Source organism: Arvicanthis niloticus, chromosome 12 (assembly GCF_011762505.2).
Source record: "Arvicanthis niloticus isolate mArvNil1 chromosome 12, mArvNil1.pat.X, whole genome shotgun sequence".
Classification (NCBI taxonomy): Eukaryota; Metazoa; Chordata; class Mammalia; order Rodentia; family Muridae; genus Arvicanthis; species Arvicanthis niloticus.
Genome location: NC_047669.1, coordinates 35,138,635 through 35,153,232, shown reverse-complemented (window position 1 = coordinate 35,153,232; position 14,598 = coordinate 35,138,635). Strand labels below are relative to the sequence as shown.

The following is a 14,598-nucleotide window of genomic DNA, read 5'->3' as shown; positions in this document are numbered from 1 at the left end:
GGGTATAGGATAGGGGGTTCTTAGGGAGGGGAAATGGGGAAAGGGGATGACATCCATATTGTAAATAAATAAAATATCCAATAAAAAAAAACAACAAAAAATATATTGACACAACAGTCAAAAAATAAAATTATATTTTGTTTTTCCTAAACATAAAAATAAACATAAGCATTTTAAGTCAAAATTTATTTTGAAGTGCTTTTTACTTTTTAAAACTAATGAAGAGTATCTATCTATCTGTCTGTCTGTCTGTCCTGTGTTGTATGTGTGTCTATGTGTGCATACATGTCTAGGTGTATATACATGTACAAACTTCAGGACCTGGGGATAAAACTCTAGTTATCAGGCTTAGTAACAAAAGATTTTACCTACTGAGCTATCTTGCAGGTCCATGAGTTTGAACTTCAGACTCTCCTGCTTCAGCCTGAGTGATACATTATAGGTGTGCATCACCATCTGGTTTATACAGTTGAGGATGGAATCCAGGTCTACCTGCCTGTTAGATAAGAACTGTGTTAACTGAGCCAGACCCCCAGCCCAGAGAAGCTACTCTTCAGTAACGCTTACTTGGCTGATTTCAATCCTAACCTAGAAAAATTCTGAGTAGAGTGCCTAAGAAAAGAGTGTCAGTACCAGAGGCTGGCCATGGGACTCATCATGGTGGCTTCTACAGAACTGTGCTGAGCATAGCTGATTCCATGTGAGTGGGTGGGATGCAGATATAGGCACAGGCATCTTCTTCCTCATTATAGCAGCCGAGTCAAATATGGCCGAACTATTATTTCAAATACTAGGCTTAACATGTTAACATGGATACTGAACGCTTTTACTTTTACAGTTAAAAAGGTAGTAACATCAGGTAACTGTAGAGAGGAGGCAAGGGAAATTTGCCTTCCTATGGAGAACTTTTAACACCTATTCTCAGCTCCTCTAATACATATGACTAGCGATCATCGTAGAATGGCACCAGCTCTGGGTACCATGAGAGGTACCAGTCCCCTGTCAGTAGTCCAGAGTGTCAGAGGATACACATGATACATGGGTCATTTACACAAGGAATACTGATGAGCCACCGGGCAGCAGTATGTTAGTGCTAATTCCAGTGAAAACTTCTCTAAACATGACCATTTTAAGGACTTTATTAAATACTATACTCATTGTAAGGGCTTTAGCCATCATAATCACCACGATATTACACATGTGCAAAAATACCCCCTGACTATGCTTGAAGAAGTATAAATTGTGTTTGAAAATTCATGCAACATTAAAAAAATCATTTGATATAAAAACCAAATAATCAGAAGCATGAAAGCCCACGCGTTTAATAGAAGCCGATGGCTGATTCAGGGGTAAGAGCTGCATGCATGTCTCTGGTCATGTTACACTTCTCCTTGAGCTTCGACTGCAGTAGCGTGTGCTCCACAACGCCGATCCGAATGTCCATCTGAACAGTTTCTTGCTTCAGCTTGGTTAAGCTCTGCTTAATCTTCACCAAAGGCGCTGGAGAAGAAGAACAGCATGAAATGAAAATGTTCGTTTGGAGTATCAGTTTGTCAGAGAATTGCTTGACATTTTCCGCGGTTTGTCTTAAGCCAGAAATAGGGTTAAAACACAGCAAATGACTTGCTGACATTCACACGGCTTTGCGGTGGTATTTTAAACACCTGAGAGGTTTAGGATGGGAACTGGTTCAATGTTTGATGTACTCAGGCTGAATTTTCTAACTTTTCTAGGAAAAGAAGTGCTAAGTGGGTATTTAAGGATGTGTTCAACACAGGTTTGTCTACAGGAACAGAGAATAGAATAGTTAGAGAGGAAAGAAAGATGCTTTTGAGATCCAAATAATGAGCCCATTGAAAACATTGCAGGGAAATCCCCACATCCCACTCTAGGTTCCCAGTCTGTGTGCAGAGCATCAGAACCCTAGACAATCGTTCTGAAATACAAGCCAGAGGTGATGACCACTGGCCTGGTCAAACAGAACAGTTTGTAATGGAGGATAATTACTGAGAGATGAATCTCTGTTTGAACTCAGCTCAGACAGGGTTTGCTGCAAGGAGGAGTGAAACCTCAAATGTCATCATATCATTGGCCTGGTGCCACTTGGGGGTGTTCTTAAGATTTTTGAATATAAATGGTGAAAACAGAATAATATATTTTTACGCTGTCAGAGAAAAAGTACATAGATATTTCTCACTCTATCTTTGAGTTATTAGTTTGAATTAATAAAATCTAAATTAGAGTAAAAATTGTTATCAGCTGATTCATAATGAATACAATATTCTGATGATCAGACATAATTTTTTGTACCACTTATCTGTCTTTAAACAAGTAAAAATAGATGATTTATATATTATCTCTGTGTATGTGAGAGCATGTAGACATCAGGGGACAGATGTCAGGAGCTGGTTTTCTCCTTCTATCGTGGGATCTGAGACAGAACTGAGGTTGCCAGGCTGACATAGCAAGCCTCTCTGCCCACTGAGCCACACTACCGGCCAACAAAGCTCTGGCCCACAGTGCCAGGACTGTGGCTGCGGAGCTTAGCCCCTAAGTGAAGGAATACTCACTGCCGTCCGTCATGCTGCTGCCCTTCTCTTCCATTTCTTGTTTTACCTTTTCTAATTCTTCTGTAACCTTTCATTAAAAAAAAAAACCTATGAATACTGAATTTTAATGAACCCTGAAATTTTTTGAATGCTGCATTGAGAAAAATCAATGCAGAAACAAGGAAATAAAACATTAAGAATATTGTGGACATAATTCAAATAAAAGACAACATATACGGATCCACAAAGCTTTTTGGTTTTTAAGAACTGCTTATAAAACACCAGCAAATTACTTTCACATTAACTTTCTCATGCTGCGATATTATAGAATGAAAATCAAGTTGTTTGCAGTACAAAGCCCCCAAACTGTGCAATTATCACTAGCATTTACCATGCCGCTCTAACTATTAGTTATTGCCCAACACAATGCTACCAGAGCCCTGCTCTGGCTTTCTAAGGATCTTTCTTAATAGTATAGTTATCGGAAGACCGTCCCATCCAGCCCAGGCCAGTAAGGAAAGGTTTACACCATATGACAAGATGTACTCCTGCGCTCTCCAGCTCAGGAACTCTGAACTCTAAGAGGCATCCATGCCGACATGAAGATTCCAGATGAATCTGCACTTGACCTCAAGATTATACTGCTGCAGCCTCTCCTGGGAGAACTCTATGCCTGCAGTACAATCTCTAAAATGATATAGGAAATAGAATCTCTAAAATTTGAGAATGTTTTAACATAATCTAGGGCTACGCTGTAATTACTGTAACTTAGTAGGCTTTATTTCTATCATGCTGGTGAGTAAAACCTTCCCAGGGAATAAAGTGCTCATCAAGGCGAAGCAAATTAATTTCTTGCAGGCACCTGAAGCATCACAACTGGGGACAACCGCCGACTCCAGAGGACTAAGTGGTCCCCGGACGCCCTTCAAATGCTCACTTACCCCACATTAGTGAGTACTTTCCTTCCGAGGAATGCTTTATCCGCCTAGAAACACTATAGGGTAGAGCCTAAATATTTCTAATGCTATATTGTAAAATAAATATTTCTGAAATACTCGTTATAAGAGAAACTTAATTTCTTATTGGCCAAACAGCAACGCTTGTGGAAAATGTGCTTCTTCTAACTATAGATAGTCTTAGATCTTAGTCTCATAATAAAAAATGAGAATAAATATCAGGTCTATCTTCTGTACAATCATGAAAACAGATGCAGTGACACTCAAATATTTTAGAAGTTCCCGAATGAAGAGGCTGCAAGTTCTCTGGACTGTAGACAGAGCCTCACTCTGGATCACACACGCTATTAACAGCAATCACTGACAGCAGCTTTATCTCTTGAAGACTCACATTACTTGGCTACAGACTACTCAGGTGGTGCTTCACCTGCTCTTCTATTATTAATTACTATTTTAAGTGGAGATTAGGAAGGTTATCAATGCGCTGATAATAACAGCAAGTTTTATGATTAATTTAATCCAGTAGCCTCAGGCGTCTTAAACAAACAAAAGAAGGATAACTGGTTCACTCGTCAGTGAACTTCTAAAGTCGATGTGTGGACACTGGGAGCCACACTCACAGAAATCAGCAGCATTCTGGCAGTGGCTGGCTCTGCCAGGCTGGGGCCCAGCTGACAGGGAAGCAGCATAGAGTGCTGTATGTACCTCAGACAGGAGTCTGGTCCGCTCAGTTACTCCGCCATTGCCCTGCTGGTAGCGCTCCCTTGCCTGAAGAAGAAAACACTGTGTTTAAGAGCAAATCCCAACCAGGATAAGATTGTTTAAATATGACCTCTGTATGTGTGCAGTTTCTGCACAGCATTTTATGACACCCTCTTATTTGTGAATATATTTATGAAAGTGACATTTAACTGTAGCTATTTCATGTCCTTATTAATAGGCGCCATGCATTTAAGTGAAGCAATATAACATGATGAAGTGCTGTAGTCTTCCCGTGGCAGCTGTGTAACTCGCCTGGGCACAGTTGACAATAAAAACTGTTCTCCGCCCTCTCTAAACACTCTGGGAGGGTGACTCTCAGTCAATCTAATTTGTGTGCTATGCAAGAGAAAATCAGTTCTAAAATGAAAAAAAAAAAATCAATCAGAGTAGCGTCTGAAGCCCAGCAATTAATAAGGATTAATAAAGTGGATGACAGTGCAGCCAACTAGAATATGTTCTCAGAAACTAATCTGGCAATCAATTATTCAATATTAATGGTAGATACACAGTGGCTTTAACCAGAGGGCATTTTTAAAGTAAAAAACGTTCAGGAATTCATGTATATATTAGGGAATAATGAATTCAAAGTGAATATAATAAAAAGTGAAAATTATTTTCAACTTGGTCATTTAGAACTTCTGAAAATCCGAGTTATCTCAAACTTATTTTCATTTTATTTCTGTAAGTATTTGTTAAGATTATGACTCGCTGACAATTTCACCGATGTATACAATGCATTCTGGTCACTTTTACCCTTAATGCCTTCTCCCAGCCCCCTCCTGCCAAACCCCCTTATTTGCATGTATTCTACCTTAACATCAGGAAAGAAGGGTTTTCCTTATACATTCCCAAGGAACGCTATGGGATTCCAATAGGTGTTTTCATAAGCCAGGGATTTTATTTTCTGATCAAAATTCTAAAATGTTGAAAGAATGAAAAATTGTTTTCATTGACTTAAATTGTTTGTCTCTGAATTCATCTTGTTGTCTGTCTTTCTTAGTACAAAGCCATAAGCCACTGTGGCAAGGGCTGCTTTCCCCCTGCCACACAGAAATGCACATGGTTCTTTCTTCTACTTCAACAGTGGCTAAAAACAGACTTGAAAATGAGACACAGCATCCTGACACTCTCCTCCTGTTCTAAGTCATGATTGCAAACAACAAACTGGTATTTATCTAAATAAAATGAAGAAGTGTGTTTAAGGACTACTGGGAGATAATCATTTCTATCTCATATGAAATAGAGGTTCTCTTGCCCTCTCTTGGTTTCAAGTGGGCAGAGAATGCATATGATTCTGCTGATGAACAGTTTTAAACATTATATACTCTGATCATTTCACACAGGGATGGATTTAGATTATACTATCTGCCTCAAGCCCTCCCTTCTCTCCATTTTATAATTCATAAACAAAATGTGTTATGGCATTGTAGGGATTAGGATCATGAGTTGGAATCAATCCCTGGGAAGCATTCTTAAATTACCTCACTTAGCTGGGCTTGGGCACCACGATATTCTTGAACCAAGTGCTCAAGTTGATTGTTAATGTACTTTTCTCGGCTGCCAATCTTTTCCAGAGTCCTGCTAATTTCATTATGGAGCTTGTCCAAAAACCCCTAGAAATTCATGGGATTTTAGAAGATAAAAGAATAAGTTTTTCAAGACTGGTAAAAATAAGTTCAATATTCTTTAACCCAATACACAAATGTGTGCAAAAGAAGACAGTTTGAAATTTCAACAACAAACAAACTTTATGATGAGAAACACTTTAGTCACACCATAACTTTTTAAAAAGAAGCCAGATGTGATGGTTCAGTCCTGTAATCCAAGGACCCTGGAGACTGAAGCAAGAGAATTACCCCTGGGTTACTCCTGGACCCTGTCTTCCGAAAAGAGGAGCTCAGTAGTGTGAGTGACCTTTTGTTCTCATACTCGCCTGAACACCTAAGGTTTATGACAGTGTTGTATATAAACTTCAAAATCAAAGTAGCTGAGGAATAATATGACTCCCTGAAGCTGGTCTAGCCTGGGACCCACAGCTTTTCAGTCAACCTTGCTTCTTTATGGCATTCTCTAATTCCCACTTCTACCATGGCAACAAGGCTGGGGGAGATGCAAGTCCTAGCCATTGTCAACCTGGGGTTCATACAACGTTTGTAATCAAGAGAAAGATTGACATGTATCTAAAACAACTATTAGACATATGTATGTAATATGTGATAGTCATGCACATATTTAAAATACAAATGGATTGTAGGCATATACTACCATATCTGACTATAAGTAGCTTTTATTTAACTAGCTTGCTTTACTTAGTGTAAGCACTGGGATTGTGAAGATGTACTGTGGTATATTCAATTAATCATATTCTGAAAGATAAAGATTATATTTGTTGTTCTTTCATGCTCTGTCACAATAGGCCTAGATGAGCAAATGCATGTTGTTGGTTTTTTTTTGTGTAAAGTCATTCACATACCTTGGTCTCCTTTAGAGCAGATTCGATTCCACTCTTGTGCTGGTGCATTTGGTCAACATGGATCCTCCAATCCTATTGGTATAAGCACACATAGGAATGATGCAAAAAGAAAACACCACCTTTTCACTGTTTGCCTGTCTGTTGTGACGGTGTGTCCTTCACCTTGATTACTTGGTAGCTGTCCTATTTTAGGTGGCAGAGTCCTATATATAGCTTGCAATCAGAATGTAAAGGGAACATAGGGCACTTTAGGATAAAAGTCCTAAGTAAATGTAAATTATTTTATGTGTTCACAGAGTGATATCTGGTAATTTGAATACAAATTATTCTTGCTCTGCTGGTGGTTAATATTTATGACTACCCATCAAAATGAAAAAAAATCTAATTATTAGCAAAGAAATACTTGCTTAAGCAGTAACGATTATGTTTGCCAGAAGCAACTCTCAACTCTACTCAAATATCATGTATCAAAGATTAGTTTGTCTCTTGGAAATGAAAATGGGCTTTCATTCAGAAGTCTTCAGCAAGACTTCTGAATTTCATCTTTAATCAAGGAAGTCTATACTGATTACTGGAGCCTACTGCTACTGGAATCATTTTAAATTGATGTGAACTATGTAATCCCCTAAAGATACCTTCAAATTATTTCAGTTTATATCATTATAAGTTAAAGTGTTGAATAAATGACTTCAGCAATGTCCATCATCAGAGGTAAACTGAGGACAGCAGTGGGACTTAGGCTCAGTCTCACTGTCTGTTTGCATAAACCGACAGGCTTGCTTGCTGTGGGTATACAATCTTCTGAAGAAAAAAATGTGGACAGTTCACTCTACTGATGTTTTTACTCTGAAACACACCATGACAACAGGGTGTAAAAATGTCCTGAGTGCTTCAAACATGCCAAATATCAAGTTATAATATATTTCAGCTGTAGAGAACCCCAAGAAGCATCTAATCTCACACCTATCTGCAAGCAGAGGCCTGGGTACAGAAGAGAGCACAGCTGAAGACATGTACATAGCAGTATAAGAAGTCCCGCCTGATGCCTACTGCCAGTTCAGGGGTAAGAAGAGCACAGTTGGCCACCTGACACTAGGAAGAACGGCAAAACATAGAACGAACAAGCACTACCTGTCCCTGGATCTTTCTGCATCCTGAACATAACATCTAAAGATATAAAGGTGGAGAGGACCTTCAAGACTGTCTCCTCACCATTAACAATTAGGTAGCTCAGCATTTTGAGCATTTGAGGTTGAAAGGGTAATACAAACAAGAAAAACACAGGGAACATATCAGTGTAGGTTGGCCAAGTATAAAGCACAAAATTATGGAGTGGTAGGTAGACAGGGTTGATCATGATGAAATAAAACCAAAGGACGAGGTAGATTAAATTGTATCGGGTGATGTGTTTAACCCCTGAGGAGTATAGCTTCTACCATGTGGACAAGGTATGCTATTATAGGTTTTGGTTTGAATTTTCAAGTCAAGTCTGTGTTTTGAAAAAGTGATTGGTTACTGAACCCACTAGGCAGATTTGAAGACTGGTGGGACATCAGTCAGAAGGCCATGCAGTGGTCCAGCTCACTTAGATTTAAATGGAAGAGAGGGATACTTCCAAATGACATTGCAGAGACATGCCAGGTAGGATGTTCTCAGCAGGTGACTTGTGAGTGCATGTGGTTGGTGGAGGTAGGAAGTGGAGGGACAGTCATTGAGGACCCTAGATTGACAAAGGAATGGAATATCAAGTCATGTAACACATAACAACAGCAGGACAGACTTTTGGGAAGCCAAAAATACCAAGGAATTTGGTGTTAGACTTAAATTTCTCTAAGTTTTTATTTAATAAGCAATTAAAAACTTAGATTTAGAATTATTTGCCAGAAATATCCAAATATGTATCTTATTAAAATCTTCATGGACATATTTCCTGATGAAAACTGATTTTTTAAAAGAAGCAAACAAGCATTTAAAATATTCTTATCTTTTGATCCAACAGTTTAGTTCTGGAAAATACTTCCACCTAAACTGGAAAACACATAGATTTATGCACACATTTTCTGTTAAAATAAAACACCAGAAAATATATTGCTAATATTATATCATTCATTCTAAAATTTAAAAAAATGCATACAGTATGAAGGTATTTTTATAAGCTTCAAAACCAAGAACTCAGTAATACAAGTTCAGAGATAGACACAGGTCAGAATACCCAGAAACAGGAAGCAGCTAAGGACAGTCCACAGCCTGGAGGATGATAGGTACCAGCACAAGGGAGGGAAGATATACAGTGGAACACATCGGTAACATCAGGGTGCTCAACACCCAAGTCAGGAAAGAGGCTGGTTTTATTTTTGAGATTTAAAATTGTATTTTGCATTATAAACATTAACATATATTAAATTTTAAGTTCTTATCCTTTTAATGATTAGCAAAAATGTATGCTTAATAGCATAAGACAATAGAAAATACAGTCTCAAAAGACTAGATATTTATTAAAGTTAATATTATACATGTTGTGCCTTATATTAAAGCATGAATTTGAATATAGAAAAATTTAAGTTTCATTTTTATCCTTTAAAATTTGTTAAGATTCCTAGAAAATTTTATACATTAATTATCAGAAGAAAAAGGGAGAAAACAAAAATCTCATAGCTGTTCAAGAAGCTCCTGAACAGGTTTTAACATAGTTCTAGTGGGGTATGACTTTTACTATAACTAACATTTTGAAAACATGACTATAAAAGGGGGGAGGCATACATTTGAGAACCGACAGCTAAGATGGTTGAAAGCTTTACAAAGGTTTTTGTGGTGAGAATGGAGAAGTGATGGGTTTTAATGATATGTAAGGACTTGAAGCCTACCTGCGTTCTAGTAATAAGTAACTTTAAAAGGAGCTATTCAATGATGCTAGCAATTCAAACATTGGTGGAGAATGCATTAAGTTACAGCCACTTTAATATAATTTTACATATTTAAAACGCAAAGGTTTGGAGAGATAAGTAGACTCTGTCATCCCTTCTGATCGATTTCTCCCTTTCCTATAGAGCAGTGGTTCTCAACCTTCCTAATGCTGATGGCTTTAATATAGTTCCTTATATTGCGGTGACCCCCCCCAACCATAAAATAATTTCATTGCTACTGTAATTGCTACAAATTGTATTGCAAATATTTGATATGTAAGGTATCTGATATCTGTATATCTGATATATAACCTCTGTGAAAGGGTCCTTCAACCCCTCCACCCCTACCCTGCCAAAGGGTCAGGACCCACGGGTTGAGAATCATTGCTATGGGGCTTTAGGTGACTTGCTGGCTGGTAGCTGGAGAAATGTACTTCCCTCGTCCACTGATGCTGGTGGAGGCTGTATGGTTCTTTTCGGTGGAATGGTGGACTATATAGAACTTGGCAGAGGTATCCATCTAAAACGGTGTCCATGTCCTGTCAGCCAAAGTAAGAAGGCTACCTTACTCAGAAGTTTCTCAGCCCAAGCTTGGGACTGAGAAGTGCGGGACCTCATGGGAATTAGGGTGCGGCTGACCACACATCAGTTACTGGACCTGAGGATGATGCCCTACTGTTAGTGTAAGCCACTGTGGTTTGGAGGTTTTGTTGTGGAGCAGACTGTTACATATATACATTGTTTGTTTTACAGAGTTTTTCTGTGTAGCTCTGGCTATCCTGGAACTCCCTCTGTATACCAGACTGGCCTCAAACTCAAAGATCTGCCTGCCTTTGCCTCCTGAGTGCTGGGACTAAAGGCATGTGTTGCCAACCACCTGGTTGTGAAGTGAAGAAAACTATGTTAGTTAAACTACAGGGACTTTCTAGTGTTCGTTCTGTCTGGTAAATGTACTTCCACACTTAGAGATTTTCCTACGTCATATAATGATTTTCTATGTGACAAAACAGACAGCTAAGCGTATGTAAAGTTAAACTAAGGCCTCTTTTTGTTACATATTCACTGAGGCCTGTGTGCCTCTGAAGTCCGCTGGTCACCTATCACCAAGTGCTCTGAAGTATGTTCTTGGGTTCTTTAAGCATTTATCCAGTCTGTTGAAGATCTTGTTTCACCTATTTTTACAAACGTTCTCTCTCAATGGAATAGAGACAGCAATGATCCAGCCCATCACTTCTTCAGGCTCAGTTTCTCTTTGCAGTGCTCATGACTGAACCATAGGCCTCCAGCATGCTGGGGACTTGAGCATCTGTTTTTATTCCCAGGTCTTCAGGCTTGTTATTTTTCAAAATTCTCTCATACAAAAATCTCATAATTCTATCATTTGTGAGGGGTAAATAACAAAGGTATTGTAAGCATGATCTCTTCCCTCACTCCAAATTCTCTGGCACTAAATTGTCTTCTGCATCGGTTCCTTTCAGAATGTGGGGAGTTGTGAGGAAGTATCTATGCTGGTGATTCACAATACAGCACACAATCAAAATGGATGCGATCTGGCTGCAGCTGTCAGACGATTGTGGGGGCTCCAAGGCTCTCTGAGCTGCACTTCAGAACATCACCTGACTGGCCTCTTCTGCATATAGAGGTTTAGTTTAATTTTTTTTTCTTTTTGTGGGGATTGGGGGCGGTTTCCAACTCAATGACTAAAAGCTTTTCTCTGAAACTATCGGGGAAAGGAGGCAAAGATTAAACCATGAGTTAGGGCTGGCTGTATATCCATGTGTAAGTTTCATTAACATATAACTTGTAAAATGTCAGACTCTCCCGTCTTAAATACAGTTCAGGCTTCCTTGCTCATAGACAGACACAGTGCTAAAAAACAAAAACAAAACAAAACAAAACAAAACGTATTACACAAAAGCCAAAGCAGGATCCTTGTGTGTGCTGGAATGTATTCTTCTAGGTATATGAGAAATCCATGGCACCACACAGAAGAGCCACCGTGCTCACAGGGTCTACTGAAGCGCTTGCTTCTTCAAAACAGGAATAGGGCCCAAGGCGCTGCTGTATCTAGAATCACTACTTCCCAAGGACAACAATGGTTCTTCTGTTCTGCCATCTGCCTTCCTTTCTCTTCTGTCCTTTCCGTCTCTGTCCCAACTCCACTATGGATAATTACTAGTGAAATCTCAATGCAATGCTGATTTGCAGTTGCATTTTAATAAATATAAAAGTCTGTATTAGAGCTCCTATTTTAGACAGTTAATCTCATTTTCCCCATTAAGGCTTGGTTTCAATTCAGAATTCTCTGGACGTTTTCATGATTACTGTAGGGTGTAAGGGAAGAAATCCTGCCCTCCAACTCACAGGCTGGGAAACAAGCTGAGGTTGTTTGATTTTCACAGTTTATTGTTAATTGAAAAGGAAACCAAATGTCCTTTTCTATCACAGACAGATTCCCTTTACATCCAGCAGTTGCTTTTATTTTCTTACCGTGTCTCCCAATTTCAGTAAGAAAAACAGAGATCCGGAGGACTCCCTATTCGAACATGCACACTGAAGGAGATGATTTTCCTGTTGTTTTGCTAAATTATAGACATAGGGAAATCTTGTTGCTTCTAATCTGCTCCAGATAAACAACCCTGCAAGGACTATCTCTAAAACAAAAGTACAATTTAGCCAGACAGTTTATGGGACTTTTCTACAAAAAATGAGCTTCAGTAGATATATGTGTCTATGCACATGTATAAACATACATACATACATACATACACACATACATATATATAATACACACTTATATACATGTATGTACCTAAAACATGTGTACACATGCATATATACATTATATATACATATATAATACAATGTACTCATAAAAATATGTACATGATACATACATATGCATATATAATATAAAATACTGATACATGTATAATACATGTATACACACATATATACACATACATACATACATACATACATACAAACATACATACTGTGGTGGTTTGAATGAAAATGGTCCGTCCCCACAGATCCCTAAGGAGTAGCACTATTAGGAAGTGTGGTCTTGTTGGAGGAGGTCACAGAAGCTCAAGCCTGGCAAGTGTGTCACTGTCACTTCCTACTGCCTGAGGATCCAGAAATCTCAGCTACTTCTCCAGCACCAAGTCTGCCTATATGCTGCCATGCTGCCTGCCATGGTAATGGACTAAACTCCTAAAGTGTAAGCCAGCCCCAGTTAAACGTTTTCTTTGATAAGAATTGCTATGGGCATGGAGTTTCTTCACAGCAATAAAACCAGAACTAAGACACATACCTACCTACCTACCTACCTACATACATACATACATACATACATACATAATACATAGGTATACACAGATATATATGTATTGGCTAGTCAGAAGCCTTTCTGCTTCTTTGCTTTAGCATGGAATAGGATCTCCATAGTCACACGAATCCTATGGTTTCTTTAAATGTAATCAATACAACTACAACATTAACAAGTATAACATTTATTATATGGAACCATTATGCTAACAACTATTGGAATATCAGTATATATATTTTGCTTAGAGAGTCTACTAAGATGCAGAAATTAAGATTTAGTTATTTTTAAGTAGAAGCCTAGAGTCACACAGGTCCATTGTCAAGCACAAACCTGCACAGGAGTATCAAATCACAGAATTCCTAATAAGGACAAGAGGACAGGGGGTAAGGATGACTTTAATCTGAATTGTAGTAAAATCTGGATTTTCATAGCTTCTAAACTTTAGAGTCTAAAAGTTTCAAGCCGTAGGGCTTGATTTCTAGGAGGCATTAGGAAGGGAAAGAAACTTTCAGTGGGGCCTAGTGAGAGATATTTGGATTGCTGTGTGCAGGCTCTTGAGAAGGGCAGTCAGATTCCAGCCTGTTCTGTTTCCCATGCCCCCGCCATGAGGCGAGCTGTTTACCACACTTCTAGAAGAGAAGTAAAACATAATATGCTGCCTCCTAACAGCAACAAGGTCAATGAAAAACTCTTGGGCCATTAACCAAACAAGCCTTTCTCTATCTAAGTTGGTTATCTTACTTCTATTATTATAAGACAAAGTTAGCATAGGTCTTAATATTTGAAAAATTTCAAGAGCTTATCTATATACTAAATGTCATAAAAATGAATTTAAAATGTTTACAGGATCAGCAAATACGATTGAAAACATTCTCATTAGGAAATATCCAGACTCAGATGGCTTGATCATGAATTTTCTCAAACATTTAATTAAATAGGAAAGAACAATCTTGTACAAATCTACTGCCAAGTAGGAAGAAGGGAGGGCTGGGAAGAGGGAAGAGGGGTAAAAAGGAGAGGCAGAGGAAGGGAGGCAGAGAGAAAGCATCAATTTGTTTCATGAGGACCACACAGAATTACACTAAAACTTGACAAAGATTTCTAAACTCAACACCAACCAAACAACAGATCATAGATTAATATCTTTTATAACTTTTAAAAAGAATTAAAAATATACTAAAAATATTAGCAAGTCAAATTTAGTGATGAAAAAGATAAAAATATAATAACTTATGTTTACTTTGAATTTATTTCAAAATGGAAGGTTGGTTTCACACTAAAAAATTAATACTTAAAAGAAAGGTGACATCAGCAAGTTAGCTAATGAGGGAAGCTTGACATACTTTTCTCAACACAAAAGGACAAAAAAAAAAGTGCTATTCTGCAAGAATGTTTGAGGACTATCATTGAAGTCCAGTAGGGATGTGGCAGAGATATGGCTTTAGAAAGGAAGAAGCAAAGTACACACCGGCCATCTTATTTCTCTAGTTTGATTTAAATCCTGAATCAAGAGGGACTTCATATGGCAGCAACTAGGTTAACAGGAGGTCAATATAATTTCCTATGAATACCATGAATTCCTGAAACATTTGCTATCTGAGAAGCTTGCACTCATTCCTTAGAA

The 14,598-nt window shown here is 38.3% G+C and overlaps 1 protein-coding gene across 1 annotated transcript in view; it reads right to left on the bottom strand.

The window, feature by feature from the left end:
- Nucleotides 1-1,121: 1,121 nt before the first annotated feature.
- Nucleotides 1,122-14,598, bottom strand: part of Ift57 (intraflagellar transport 57) — a 54,216-nt gene continuing 40,739 nt past the window's right edge. The window contains exons 7-11 of the mRNA XM_034515768.2: nt 6,741-6,812; nt 5,749-5,880; nt 4,211-4,273; nt 2,571-2,637; nt 1,122-1,500 (exon numbers count right to left, since the gene is read on the bottom strand). Of these exons, the coding sequence (XP_034371659.1) occupies nt 1,322-1,500; nt 2,571-2,637; nt 4,211-4,273; nt 5,749-5,880; nt 6,741-6,812 (513 nt within the window). The 3' untranslated portion in view covers nt 1,122-1,321. The remainder of the gene's footprint in view (nt 1,501-2,570; nt 2,638-4,210; nt 4,274-5,748; nt 5,881-6,740; nt 6,813-14,598) is intronic.